Here is a 14,876-nt window from a genome sequence, read left to right as displayed (position 1 = left end):
GGTGGTGGTGAAGCTGAATAATTATTTTCCTGAAAAGGAGACAGTGGGCTAAATAGGTTTAGGAACGTATGCTCTAAATAAACCCCTTCAAAGTAAGGACTACCAGCAGACTTGTAACTCCAGTGTTTAGCCCAGTGCCCGGAACAAAATAAATGCTTAATAAATATTTAAGTTATTGAATGCCAGGTGTGTTGCTTTCTTTAAAAAAAAAATCATTTTATTAGGGCTCATACAATTCTTATCACAATCTGTACATACATCAGTTGTGTAAAGCACATTTGTACATTCGTTGCCCTCATCATTCTCAAAACATTTGCTCTCCACTTAAGCCCTTGGCATCAGCTCATTTTTTCCCCTCTCTCCCTGCTCCCCCCTCCTTCATGAGCCCTTGACAATTTATAAATTATTATTTTGTCATGTCTTACATTGTCTGACATCTCCCTTCACCCACTTTTCTGTTGTCCATTCCCCAGAGAGGAGGTTATATGTAGATCCTTGTAATTGGTTCCCCTTTTCCAGCCCACCCTCCCACCGCAGGTGTGTTGCTTTCTAATGCACTATTTTGGTACACAGCTTAAGGAATCTGGGGAATAGACTTTAACATAGACTGCCTTCTTAGATATCATGGACTGTATGGCATGTCAGAATTCAACTTTCTGACAATGCTTGTGTAGTGCTTTTTTGTTGACTGAAGCAAGAGCCATACAGCTTACTCAACCTTTGCAGCAACATTAACATTCTTGCTGAATGTCAACGTTACATATCCTGCCTGAATGCTAACTTACTCTAATATACATTGATATAAGTAACCCTAATCCTAATTTCAATTGAGTGCTTAGCTGTGACTTGAGACACTTGTGGATGATTGTCTTAGAATGCTGCTTGTTCCACAAGCACTCTTTCACAAGGTCATTGCAAAGGTTACATGGAGATACGCATGTGAAGTACTTAGTGCAGTGCCTGGCATATACTTAGTCCCCACTAAATTAGCTCAACAGTAATGATCGTTTCTAGTAATACAAATTGAGAAGATTTGAAATGAAAGACTTGAGAACTGCATGCATGTTTCATGGCACATGTAAATATATTCTTATTCTGTAGTACAAGTATTAGAATATAGATTCACGTTGTTATAATCCGGAGAGAAACAAAAAAATAAAAATAAAACTTTTTCTTCATTCCTTGTTAACCCATTCCCATAGGTTCATTTTATTAACTAAATGTGTATCTTTTGTCCTTTACATTCCCCTTGTCTTATGAAAAGACTGTACTGCCGAATTAGAATTTTAATCTGCTTCTAAACTAGATATGCCTTTTTTTTTTAAAACTACTTTTATTGGGCGCTCTTACATCTCTTACCACAATCCATATATTCATCCAGTGTGTCAAGCCATCATTGTTTTCAAAGCTTTCTCTTCCCACTTGATCAGCTCCCCATTTCTTCCCCCTCCCTCACAAATCCTTGATAAATTATAGATTATTAGATTATTATTTCCGTATCTTACATCGTCCTCCGAATAACTTTTCCATTATTCGTCCCCCTTGGAGGGAGTTCTAGATTGATCCTTGTCATCAATTTCCCCTTTCTCCCCCCCCCCCCTCCTCCTGGTATCTCTGCTCTCCTGAGGCATTTATCTATCCTGGATTCCCCTGTGTTGCGGGCTCTTATCTTTTCTTTTGATTTGGTAATTACTGCTGTCCTTTGCCTGAACAAACAGTTGGGAGCAATTTCTCTAGTATGTTTCTTCTGCTTCAGCGGAGAGCTAATGTGGCTCATTAACACTAGTTAAGATTTTCCTATTTTTGTCATTTAAGCTAGTGTGCATGGCATTTTCACTTTTATAAAAGTTATTTAATGACAAAATAAATTTATAAATTGTCATGGGTTCATTAGGGAGGGGGAACAATGAGCTGATGCCAAGGGCTTAAGTGGAGAGCAAATGTTTTGAGAATGATGAGGGCAACGAATGTACAAATGTGCTTTACACAATTGATGTGTGTATGGATTGTGATAAGAGTTGTATGAGCCCCCAATAAAACGATTTTTAAAAAAAGTTACTTAAAACCCCAAAACTTCCTAACTGCATTGCAGAGCATCTGAAACATGTTTCCTAAATAGGCTTTATTACAAAATTTCTGTTTTACTGTATCCTATCTGTATTTTATATGCTCGTTTGAACACCAACCTGTAATTTCATTGTAATGTGGCATTTCTTTGGCAGTATCTTGGATTTGGAACACCATCTAATCTGGGGAAAGGCAGAAGGGCTGCAGCTGCTGCAGATCTTGCTAATCGAAGTGGGGAATCAAACACTCATCAAGACATTGAGGAAAAAGATAGGTTACTGCGTCATGTGGAAGCCAGAGATCTCATTGAATTTGGCATGATTCCCGAGTTTGTGGGACGGTTACCTGTGGTGGTTCCTTTGCATAGCCTGGACGAGAAGACGCTTGTACAAATCCTCACTGAGCCGCGCAACGCTGTTATTCCTCAATACCAGGCCTTATTCAGCATGGATAAGGTGAGATTTGTGTCTCATAATTAATTGGTGTTTCTCTTGCTATTGAAGTTTTGAACTACTTAGTATAATAAATTTCTTTTAAATTGCGTTCACCTGGAATACCAGCCTACTGGATGTAGACACTGAGGCATTGGTCTTGTTTCTTCCTACTTCACTTGGTTGTTGTGGTCTAAAGCCTGAGGGTGTAATAGATGAGGGACCTTCAAAAAGGTTATCTTTCAGTTTTTCCTTTACCTTCTTGAAGCCTTTTGTATGCATATTATGTGTAAGTTTTATTCGCTCCTACTTCTACTTCTCTGCATCCAGACCTCTGCAGGTCACTCTAGTGCACACTTTCAGTCAGCTCTCAAAAGGTAGGGCCTTGTTAACTTAGTGTCTCTAAATCAGTCTCCAGTCATTCATTGTCTGGGCCTATCCATTTGATTCTTAATTGGTCGCCCTGTCTCAAATCTATCTGATTACCACTACCAACATATCATTCTTCTACTTGGTTTCTCAACTGGATAATTTTTAAATTACTGGCAAAGTGCCCAGCAAATAAATACTAAGTTCTTAAATAACTATATATTGAATAAGTAAACATAAAGCTAATACTCTTAATCCTTTGCGTAAAATCCTTCAGATGCCCCAATTTTGTATTACCTTAGTACCAAGGGGCATTCACTGTGCTGTACATACTAGTTTGCTACTCTGTCAGCACCTCTTTATTTGAGGGCAAAAATGGTGCCGAATTTATCATCTGATCACTAATATGTAAGCACATAGAAATTCAATTTAAAAAAATCAGTAAATATAAATAAAGTCCTGGGAAGTTGATGGCAATCAAAACCTCTGAAAGTGCTAAGCGTAAAACTTATGATGCCTAATACTGATATTCTATAGGGCGATAGGAAAGGTGCCTTCTTAAAGTTCTCAGGTGCTGTGAGAATAATCACCTCACTTAAATTGCATTATTTTCTGGAGGCAGAAATTAATACCAAAAGTTATTAATACTAGACTGTTGTGAAACCTGATGTTTCAAAGCATTTTGATGTGTCTGCGGTTTTATAGTCTCAATAATTTTAGCTTTACTACTTAAAGATTAGTGATACTTTAGAGAGACTTGTCTGAAGTTGTCCCTCTGTGCTTTAGGATGAGAGGGTTACTAAGCCTCTGGAAAATTTAGATATAGGGACCCAATGAAGCTTTTCTAGCAGGAAAGTAAAAAAGTCTACATGATCCTGCAATCTTCATGGAACCGGAGTCAGTCAAGACATAGATTCTGACCCTGCATGTGTTTCCAAGGGTTACTAAGTGTCCTTAACCCTCAGTCAGTGAGTTAATTATTTCTTTATCTATAAAGTCAACGTTTTGGTCCTTTTTAGTTTTAACATTCTGTTTAACATTCAGTTAACATTTAGTTTAACATTCCCCTCCTATGAAGTCAATTCCAGTCCATAACGACCCTGTAGGACACAGCAGGATTGCATAGGGTTTCTTAGACTCTAAGTCTGTAAGGCGATAAACAGCCTCATCTTTCTCCCACAGAGTGGTTGGTGAGTTTGAACCATCGGCTTCGATGTTGCTACTGTGGTTAATAGTCCAGTGTTTTTTTGGTTTTTTTTAATAGTCCAGTGTTTAACCCACTGTGTCACCAGGCATCCTCAGTAATGGTGATAGTTAGCATTAATCAAATATCCCATGATTATAATAGGAAAATATCAAGGATTAAGCTCTCATTTGTTTTGACTATATTTATAGTGTGAACTGAATGTTACTGAGGGTGCTTTGAAAGCCATAGCCAGATTGGCGCTAGAACGAAAAACTGGCGCAAGAGGTCTTCGGTCCATAATGGTAAGTTGGCATTTGTGTACAAAAATTCAGTTAATTCCTGGCCTGAACTTGGGGATTTTTTTTTTTTTAACTTGGGGATTTTTAAGCCGCTGTTTTGCGGCTTAAAATCCAGCACAAAATCCAGAAAATTGACCTGGATTTTGTGCTGAGGGGGGCGGGGCGGTGAGGGGTTGGGGGGGTGTTTAGTTTTGGATTTGTCACAGTAATTATGTAATTTTGCTTCTTTCTAAAAAGAAACTTTAAAATGTTTTCTACTATTGGAGGCATAATACAATTAATGAAATAGAGAAAACCAATTATTGGAAGATCAATTTTAGGAAAATATTCATAGGCCTTTTGACAGTGGCTTACAGAGAGCCCCTTCTCAGCCTCTTGGAAACCCCGTTTTGTGTATTTACCTGCAAGTACGTTGCAGATGCCTTGACATTTTACCCATAATATTCTTCAGCGTGGTGTAAACACACTGATTGTCATTCTGTTACAAATCCTAAGAACACAGCCTATATTCCTGCCACTCACCACCTACTCTCCTCCTCAAAGTTCTCTTCCTTGTCCCCAGACTCGGATGTACTGTGGGCTGGTCATTGTTTGCCTACCTGCCCCAAAGCAAACACATGTTCCTGCTCCCTTTTAAGGGTTTCTGTGCTTAGACATCTTGAGATTATACTCAGTGATGAGGATCTGGACTTTGGAGTTACTGGTTGAGGACAGATTTATAAGCATGCAAACTAGAAGGGGAGGTGATATAGTTGACACTTGTAGGAAATATGAGGTACTCAACCAGTATTTCCCTTTGGGTAGAATCTAATCCAGCCGATACCTATAGGAAAAGCTCATTTTCTTAATAAACAACTTTAGATCTACTGCAGCACCTAGGGCAGGTGCTCATTTGAAGTCTCAGTGTGAAACTGAGCACCTCAGCAGAACCAACTTGGGGTTGGTTTTCAAAGTAGGGATTACCAGGTGGTCTGCTCTGTCCTAAACTGGTGACGCTTCTGCGGAACCTGCGAATCTTATGTGCCTGTTGACCAGATGAGGCGGAACTGAAGAGAAATAGCTTTGCCGTACAGAAGGACTTCTCTCAGAATTTAGTTAAAAGCCTTTTGACTGTAAAGAGGACAAGTACGTTTACATTTAACATCCATTTCCTGGTCTATAATAGGGACTCAATACTGTCTGTTGAATGAATGGATTCAGTTGGTGGCCTGTACAAGTATATTCTGTGTAACTCCAGTTTTCCATATAATTCGTTGCTTTGTGTTTTTTTAGGAAAAGCTGTTACTAGAACCCATGTTTGAAGTCCCCAATTCTGACATTGTATGTGTGGAGGTTGACAAAGAAGTAGTCGAAGGCAAAAAGGAACCGGGATATATCCGGTAAAGAATTCTTGTCACGCTGGATCAGATCTAACTCCTCCAAATCACTCCTTACTGCGTCAGCTTGTTCTGTTACCCAAATTGTATGAAAATCTTTGTAAGAGAAACGATACTCTCTTAAATTTTTACTTGGTTTTAAACAGCCTTATTTACTTAAAAGAGACAGACATCTTCTTTTTTTTTTTAAGACAGACATCTTTAAAAAGGAATTGTGGTGGACTGAATCATAATTTGACTCTGGTTGAATTTGGCCAGAAGTCAGGTTTTCCCATAAAGATCTGTCAGTTGTCCAGCAATTGACTTGAAGAAACAGATTCTACCTTACCTCCTGAATAAATAGATTTTTTTTCAAGCCTTCTCATTTGAAGTCTCATCCATTTATTTCAATATTGAATTTTTAAGGGAAAATGTGGAAAATTTTAAATCCTGGGTTATGGGGTCTCTTATTTTACCACTAAGTAATGTGAACATTTAAAAGTGTTCTTACTAGTTTTTAATTTTGTGGCTTTTCAAGATTAGTGGATTAATTTACATTTTTGAGTCTACAAATTTTATTTTTTCCTCAATTTAATTTGTTGTTAAAATACAGCAAACCCAGCTTCCATTCTATAATTTCTAAACCTCATGATCGTGATAGTGGCTGAATTCCTCATTGTGTCCACATTCTTGTTCTGGTTCAGTTGTTTCACTTCTTCTGTTCACTTTGTCTCCCTGCCCCCAGCCCGCTCATCCGTTCTGTGAAGTAGCTGTCGTCTCTTTGGTCTAATATAGGTTTGTCTTGTCATCCTCCGTTTTTATTGCACAGAACTAACTGGTGGCTTTGTCCTGCAGGGCTCCAGCAAAGGAGGCCTCTGACGAGGACTATGACTCGGGAGTGGAGGAAGAAGGATGGCCCCGCCAAGCCGATGCTGCAAACAGCTGAGCTGCCAGACTCCTCTCCTGTATATAAAGCTTGCCTCCTTTGGTTCGGGATCCTGACTGTCTCTGTAGTCTGACATTAAAGGAATTGGATCTGTCTTCGATATCATACATGGTCAGAAGCCTTTAGGATAAGAATCAGATCATGTATTATATTGTAACATCACATTGATTTATACACAGAGGACATTATGTGGACTTTAATAATACAATGTTCAGAGATAAAAATGTACAGTATCTTGGTTCTGTTTTTTTGAAAATACACTTTCACAAAATTCCTAGGAATTCTTTTAAGCAGCACAGGTGTTGCAATAACTGGATTTTACAATAATGTTACTCTACAAATGGGAAAATAAATTCTTTAAAATTGAAGATTGAGGTCCTGTTCTTTAACCTTTTTCCACCCACATTTGTGACCTTAAAATAAAATAATTTTATTAATTAAAAATATCAGAACATGTCATTTTCAAATAGGTAAAATTTCGTGGAGAAAGAACCCTGAAGAACCATACTGTGCTTTACTTTTAGTTTGATTTCCGTCTTCTCTGCTAGTGCATGACGCCAGCTTCCCAGTCAGAGCTGTGAAAGAGGCCTCTGTCTTCCCGATCCAGACGCATATCTCCATAGAGACATACACATAGAGGTACCTATCTAGATCAGGTATCTAGATAGATGGATGTATCAGACATATCAGGTACCTAAATTCATATCTATATAGATAAATAGATCTTTGATCTATATTAGCATCAGTGAATAGATGAATTTGAAGTCTGGCTTAAAATCTTCAGAAAAAGACTATACATCGAATTTTCTAAATAGCATGCAGTATCATTCTAGTAACAGCCATGAGCTGAACTAAAGGGAATATCCTAAATTTGTGTATTACCAAAAAACACTGAGCTAGTATGCATCTGGTTTTTTTTGTTTGTTTTTTGATCCTGGATATTTGTCTAATTTTTTGGTTTCATAGAACATTAAAGAAAAATCTGTTGTGCTATCAACAGAAGTAAATGTTTACACAAAAATGTAAGCTACTAACCTTAACTATATAGCAAAACTAAAATTTAGGGGGTATATAATATGGGGATTTAAAAAATGAAAATTATATCATTTGATCCATAAACATTAAAATATTTGGGTACCTTAATTTTTTTTTCTTTCCATAATGTTATGTTTCTATTAATCTAGTTCAGCCTCATTTGAAATAGTTAAATCTGAGTGCATTTACATATTTGTTTTCATATTGGCTCTTGAGTTCCCTTTTTCTTAAGAAAAGAACTTTAAACTATTAGCAAACTTTAATCCTGTTAATGAGGAGTTAGGCTTTCTTTGGTGCAACAAAAGGGATGGGAGACGATACAAGAACTTTGCAGTGTATGTAAGCCTGGTAACTGTAGTATGAGACAGAAACAAGTATCCTTAGCCACCCTCAAAACCCAAACTTAACTGCTGTCGAGTCAAATGGTAACTCAGATCGACCCTGTAGGACAGAGCAGACCTGCCCCATGGGGTTTCCAAGGCTGTAGATCTTTATACAGCTTTTTCTCATCGACTGGCTGGTGGATTTGATTGCTGACCTGTTAGCAACCTCTGCCACACCAAAGCTACTTGTGTCTCCACAGCAGTGGTTAAAGTTCTTTTTAAGAAGTCTCTGAGATTATAACTTTGCTCATTATCTTTCTCTTATAACATTATTTTCCTTTTTGTAGAGTGAAACTTTGAGTTGCTTCTAAAAGAATAATTTTCCAGAAATGAACTGGGAGACATTTTAGTCACAGCAACTTAAAATTTGTTTTGGAAGTTGTTAACAAAGCATAATCTATGTTTTTAAGTAAAAAACAGTTGACTATAGGTAAAGTTTGTATCTGGATGCTGGTGTTTTGGCATTTGAATAACAGAGGAGGACTCAGTGGAAGTGTGCGGGCTGGCATGTCCATAATGCAGGGCTGCAGGGGCACTCGGCCAGCAGGACCGCTTTCGAGGGCACAGGTGTCTGTCAGATGAGCTGCTGTAGTCCAGGGATGGGTTCAATCTTAGCACTTTTGTGTCCATCTAGTACGTTCTCCTAGGTTATAGATCCACAAACAAGAAGTATTCTTGTTAAACTATGCAAACTATTTGTTGACAATCCTTACTGAAATGTTCCACTTACAACCCAACTCTAGGGAACACAGAGTGAACTTTTTAAGAACTGTAGGAGCCTAGCAGGGAAATCAACCGTGAACATCAGTGCATTGTGATAATGGAGCTGAGATGTACCAGGAGTCGAGGCACCAGCTGGTGGCACAGATAGGTCTGGAAGAACTAGCCTGAATTTGCCAGGAAAGAATACTGAGAATTAAATTGAAATCTGAAGAGTGTGAAACAGCTGAGGGCGGTTCAGGAGTTGAGAAGAAGGAAACAACTACAACGTCCTATTTCTGTTATGAAATGATCATTTAATATGAGGGGCTTCAGAATTTTTCATGGAACACACAGGACTAAGTTCATGGAATTTTCCACGGATGTTTTGAAGCCCTCTTGTGAATTCTCCCCACCCAATAGAAGACCTTGTTTCGTATTTTATTGAGAAACCATTAGATGGAATCATCTTCCAACGATCAGATCTAGAAATCTGCCTCAGCACCCACACTTTCTTGTACCTGTCAGTACTAGAAGGTCCCTCTTGCCAAAACTCATTCCCAGGATCTTACTGTCCCCTCTCATCATCCTGAATACCAATTAGGCAGTAATCCCTGTGCCTTCCTCCTAGCCCTTGATCATTGTGAATCTTTGTTTCTATATTTGCCTGTTCTAGATACTTCATATAGATGGAGTCTTAGATCTTATAATATTTGTCATTTTGTGACTTATTTCACTTCATAATAGTTTCAGAGTTGACCCTATGTCATAGCATGTATTAGCACCACACTGCTTTGTGTAGCGTGATATTCCATTGTGTATGTTGTATGCTGTTGAACTGATTCCAGCTCATAGCAACCCTCTAGGACAGTGTTGAGCTGCCCCCCTAGGATTTCCACGTCTGTAAATCTTAAGAGAATCAGACTGACTTACCTTTCTCCCAAGGAATGGCTGGTGGGTTTGAACCCCTGAGCAGCCAAGCCCTAACCATTGGGTTACCGCAGCTCCTATTACATATGTGGGGTTTCACAAAATGTGTAGAAATTTTTCATTATCTTTTCCATGTTTTCAGAAACATTTTAAAGTCCCCGGTATATACCATATTTTGTGTATCCATCTGTTGATAGGCTCTTGGGTCGATTCCACCTTTTTGATTATTATGAGTCACGCCGTAATGACCACTAGAGTCTTTAAGTAGTTAGTCCTTGCTTTCAGTTTTTTTTGCATGTGACTTGCATATCATACAATTCAATTGTTCATTCACTTCCTGAAGAGTTGTACAGTCATCACCACAATCAGTTTTAGAACTTTCTCTTCATCCTGCTTCCCGTTCTTTTGGATCTGTAACTAGGGGTGGAGCTGCTGACTGAAATGGTGCTTCTGTATTTAATTTTCTGAGGACCCAACAAACTTCTCTTCAGTGGCTGCACCATTTTTCAAGTGGACCAGCCGTGCGGGGAGCATTCTGTCTTCTCCATATCCTCACCAACACTTGTTAGTTCCACGTGGGAGTCAAGTAGTAGCTGGACCTGATGTGCATTTCCCCACAGTTGTAGTTTCAGTAAGTGAATGTATAATAGAGTGACGCAGAGCAAGTACTTTGTACATGCCCATTATTGCTTGTTTATCATATGAGGTGTGACTTAATTCCAGGTCCTTTTTTTGTGGGGTGGAGGAGCAATGGAGCACCAATTGTGCCAGCATCACATGCTAAAGTTTCTGAATTTCAAAGTACTGTTACTCTTGGAGCAAAGTAAATCTGGATGAATATGTTCCATTTCATGCTCCATTCATTCAACGTTTATTAAAAACGATGTGTGTGACCTGATGGTGCAATGATTAAGCACTCAACTCATAACTGAAAGGTCATTTTGAACCCACTAGCTGCTCCACAGGAAAAAGCCTGCTGTAAAGATTTACTACAGTCTAGAAGCCTTAGGGGGAGTTTTGTACAGGATTGATAGGAGCCAATCAACGCCATGGCAACAAGTTCTTGGTTATACCTTTACCTAAGCCTCACACCTTAATGTAAAAATGAAAAATTAGCTTAGTTTGAATTATAGGTTTAAATGTAAACCTACAAAGCTAAGAAAACCATGAGGAAGTCTTCCTGATCGAGGACTAGGCAGAGCTCTTAGACACCAAAAGTATGATTCATAAAAGAAAAAATTAAGTAGATCTATGTGCCTATATTTATAGGTTTAGTATTAAGGTAGCAGAAGGACATTGGGCCTCCACTCAAGTACTCCCTCGATGCAAGAATACTTTCTTCTATTAAATTGGCATTCTATGATACTCACCTTCCCGACAACTGCTAAAGACAAAGCGGGTGAATAAGCAAATGTGAAGAAAGCTGATGGTGCCCGGCTATCAAAAGATACAGCGCCTGGGGTCTTAAAAGCTTGAAGGTAAGCAAGTAGCCATCTAGCTCAGAAGCAACAAAGCCCACATGGAAGAACATAACAGCCTGTGTGATCACGAGGTGTCGAAGGGAATCACTGAAGACAAATGGGTGCATAAGCAAATGTGGCAAAGAAAGCTGATGGTGCCCGGCTATCAAAAAGTATAGCGCCTGGGGTCTTAAAGGCTTGAAGGTAATCAAGCGGCCATCAAGCTCAGAAGCAACAAGCCCACATGGAAGAAGCACACCAGCCTATGCGATCACGAGGTGTCGAAGGGATCAGGTATAAGGAATCATCAGAACAGAAAATCTTACCATAGTGAATGATGGGGGGAGTGCGGAGCAGAGACCCAAAGCCCATTAGTAGACCACTGGATATCCCCTTGCAGAGGGGTCTCGGGGAGGAGACAAGCCAGTCGGTGCGATGTAGCAACGATGAAAAATACAACTTTCCTCTAGGTCTTAAATGCTTCCTCCCTGCCCCCACTATCATGATCCGAATTCTACCTTGCAAGTCTGGCTAGACCAGAGGATGCACACTGGTACAGATAGGAACTGGAAATACAGGGAATCTAGGGCGGATGATCCCTTCAGGACCAGTGGTTTGAGTGGCGATAATGGGAGGGTAGAGGGAGAGTGGGTTGGAAAGAGGGAACCGATTACAAGGAACTATATGTGACCTCCCTGGGGGACGGACAACCAAAAAGTGGGTGAAGGGAGACGTCGGACAGGGCAAGATATGACAAAATAACAATTTATAAATTATCAAGGGCTCATGAGGGAGGGGAAAAATGAGGGCCAAATGCTGGGGGCTTAAGTGAAGAGGAAATGTTTTGAGAATGATGAAGGCAATGGATGTACAAATGTGCTTTACACAATTGATGTATGTATTATGGATTGTGATAAGAGTTGTATGAGCCCCTAATAAAATGATTTTTTTTAAAAAGGAAAAATTGACAAACGAATTCATAAAATTGAGGATTTTTACTCAAAAAGTCTAAATAATAGGATGAAAGTCAAGGAGAGAATATTTGTAAACCATATACCAAAGGCCTACTATGTTAGCCGGGGTTCTCTAGAGAAAACTAGGACATTTATTATTTTATATATATTATCTATATATATACATGAATGATAGGTTTATACTGTGAGAAGGAATATAACAGCTAATTGACCAGCCTCAAGCTCAAGCAATGTACGCACCAGCAGCATGGCGAAGCAGGTCTCGAAGGAGCCTCAAGCTCTAGCTACATGATCCACAGATTGGGGTAGTCCACAGGTACTGTAGCACACAGGTTGAGGCAGAGAGCAAGTCCGATCACAAGGGAGCAAGCAGGAATGGGATGCTGGCTGTCTCTATTTCTGTCATACTTCAATCAAGCTACGACCTGACTAGGCTCCAACCACCTGTTCCTATTGTCCTAGTTGGCGCAATAAACCTAACAACTATATGAGTATAAAGAACTCTCAAAACAACAGGGTTTTTTTTTTTGAGGGCAAAAGACATTTCACTGAAGATATATGTGGGCAAGTCAGAAAGGATTGGTACAAAATCACACTTTTACTAAACAAAAATAGGAAAATAATGAGGCTATAGTTTGTTGCTATGCCCTCCATTAAGGTGCATGTACTTTGGAAGGCAGTGTTCTCATTTCTCGAATCCTTTGGGGCTCTCAGCATTTCAGTTTATATCCTGCCAAAATAGCAGTTTGAGCATCCTTCAGGTCTTCAAATTGTTCCTTTTTAATAATCAGAGTTTTCAGAAGAAAAGGTGAATAGGAAATATCAGGGCTGGAGGATAGATAGGGAGGGTAAGGTTTCCCAGTGAAATTCTCACAGGACAGCTTTTTTTACCCTCAAAGAAGCCAGGTACATTGACATGATGGGAAAAAACATTTTCTCACCAATGTGGTTTTCCATTTTTGACAAATTTATTCATAATAAGTCTCCATGATTTTCCTATGTTCTAGAAAAGCTGTCAATATTACCCCTTTGGAACCCCAAGAAAGACTTGCCGTAACCTGAACTGACCTCTGCCTTGAATTTAACTTGCCCAGCAGATAGCCTCAAGAAACCACTGCTTTGATTGGACCTTTTTTTGAAGGCACCCAAGGAGACAGACAAGTGAAGTGAGTGTCGTTGTAAGAGCTCAATAAGGGATTTTCATCACAAGACAGGCACAAAGGAAAAAGCAAGAGTTTCCAATATCAATGTTCAAGGAGATCAAGGGGACCAAGTTCAACAAAAGAACTGCCACTCTGAGCAACAGTGTAAGAGTTATTTTATAGGTTTCTTTTAGATCAAGAAAGAAAGCAATTGGGAAAGCTCATAACCTGCGGAGGGGTCTTCTGGAGCAATCAAGTTTCTGTGGTCAAACCTTAAACAGGCTGTTTCTCAGATTGTTCTCTGCTTGGAGGCGCTCATTGATATTTCAGCTGCAGGTATTGTGAGTTTTAACAGACTCCTTCCCAGGTCAATGGGTTAATTTTTCACTTACAAAGGGAAACAAAGGTTTGTCAATTGATCATGAATTGAAGCAATTACATGATTAAAACAAAAGTGAGCAACGTTCATGAAGCCCCAGTAGTTCATTGAGCCCAATGGGACAGCAGGACCTTGGCAGTCAAGAAAATGTACTGCATCTTGGCTACAACGTCGATATTGTTATATTGCACTCGTTTCGCAAGATTTTAGTATTGGGGGGATGACTAGGTAAAAGAATCATGACTGCATACGAATCAGTATCTTTTAAAAGTTAAAAAATTTAAAAACTAATCATGCATTCTGGCCTCTCCTCCCCTTCCTGTGTGAAAACCCTTCAGTATTCTCCTTTTGTAGGATGGGTATCTGAACGCTGTACCCTTTGTGCACCTCCCCAGGATAAACTCGGGCTTCTCTACTCCATCCATACAGGTGTTATCCACCCAGCCCTCCCCCCACTACTAGGCATACTTCCTAGCCCTTAACAGTAGTCTCCTACTTGCCCGTCAAAGCTAAGCTGAAGTCTCAAATCCTCAGGGCAACTTTGCCCATAAGCTCTGTTGCCTCGTTTCTTTTTGGTGCTTTTAGTCACAGCTGCACATGTACAAATGTTTGGTTATTTGATTAATGTATTTTCTTTACTAGACAGTGAACTCCACAAGGAGAAAAACTTTCTTAGCCTTCATTGTTCTCCGAGCGCCGTACTGGTGTGCTTACTAAACACAGTAAAGAAGGCTAACCTTAAAGGTCAGCAGTTCAAACCCATCAGCAGGAGAAAGATGAGGTTCTATCTGCTACTGTAAAGCTTTGCTGCCTTGGAAGTACTGCATACGATCACCTACCAGTGGGAATCGACTTGAGTTTCACTGGAGGGTTAGCACGGAAAGATTAAATGGAAACCCGACTACCAGCAAGCTTGGGGGCGGGGCGCGTGGTGATAACGTCACTTCCGGCCGCAAGACTCCCCAGAAACCGCTCTGGTTCCTGTCATTGAGCTCTTCCGTGGTGACCATGGCTCTGCCGCCCTTCTACGCTCCGGGTCGTCCGGGCCCGCCGCCTCCCGCTCCCTTCGGCTGTCCTCCGCCACCGCTGCCCTCCTCAGCTTTCCCACCGCCTCTTCCTCAGCGGCCCGGCCCCTTTTCGGGGTCCTCCGCCCCCTTCCTCCAGCCCCCGATGCCTCTGGAGACCCGGGCCCCCGGGGAAGCCCCCCGAGGCGGGGGCGGA

General features: G+C 40.2%; 2 protein-coding genes across 2 annotated transcripts in view; both read left to right on the top strand.

Moving 5' to 3' along the window:
- Positions 1–7,021, top strand: part of CLPX (caseinolytic mitochondrial matrix peptidase chaperone subunit X) — a 41,360-nt gene extending 34,339 nt beyond the window's left edge. The window contains exons 8-11 of the mRNA XM_004711989.2: positions 2,223–2,522; positions 4,263–4,355; positions 5,625–5,731; positions 6,563–7,021. Of these exons, the coding sequence (XP_004712046.1) occupies positions 2,223–2,522; positions 4,263–4,355; positions 5,625–5,731; positions 6,563–6,653 (591 nt within the window). The 3' untranslated portion in view covers positions 6,654–7,021. The remainder of the gene's footprint in view (positions 1–2,222; positions 2,523–4,262; positions 4,356–5,624; positions 5,732–6,562) is intronic.
- A 7,642-nt stretch (positions 7,022–14,663) lies between these two features.
- PDCD7 (programmed cell death 7) overlaps positions 14,664–14,876 on the top strand; it is a 21,446-nt gene continuing 21,233 nt past the window's right edge. Inside the window, exon 1 of the mRNA XM_045285650.1 lies at positions 14,664–14,855. Coding sequence (XP_045141585.1) covers positions 14,664–14,855 — 192 coding nt within the window. The remainder of the gene's footprint in view (positions 14,856–14,876) is intronic.

The sequence above is a fragment of the Echinops telfairi genome, unplaced genomic scaffold (genome assembly GCF_000313985.2).
Source record: "Echinops telfairi isolate 266 unplaced genomic scaffold, ASM31398v2 ScPeMD7_7475;HRSCAF=8513, whole genome shotgun sequence".
Lineage (NCBI taxonomy): Eukaryota > Metazoa > Chordata > Mammalia > Afrosoricida > Tenrecidae > Echinops > Echinops telfairi.
The sequence above is the reverse complement of the archived record's forward strand: the minus strand, read 5'-3'. Positions and strand labels throughout refer to the sequence as shown.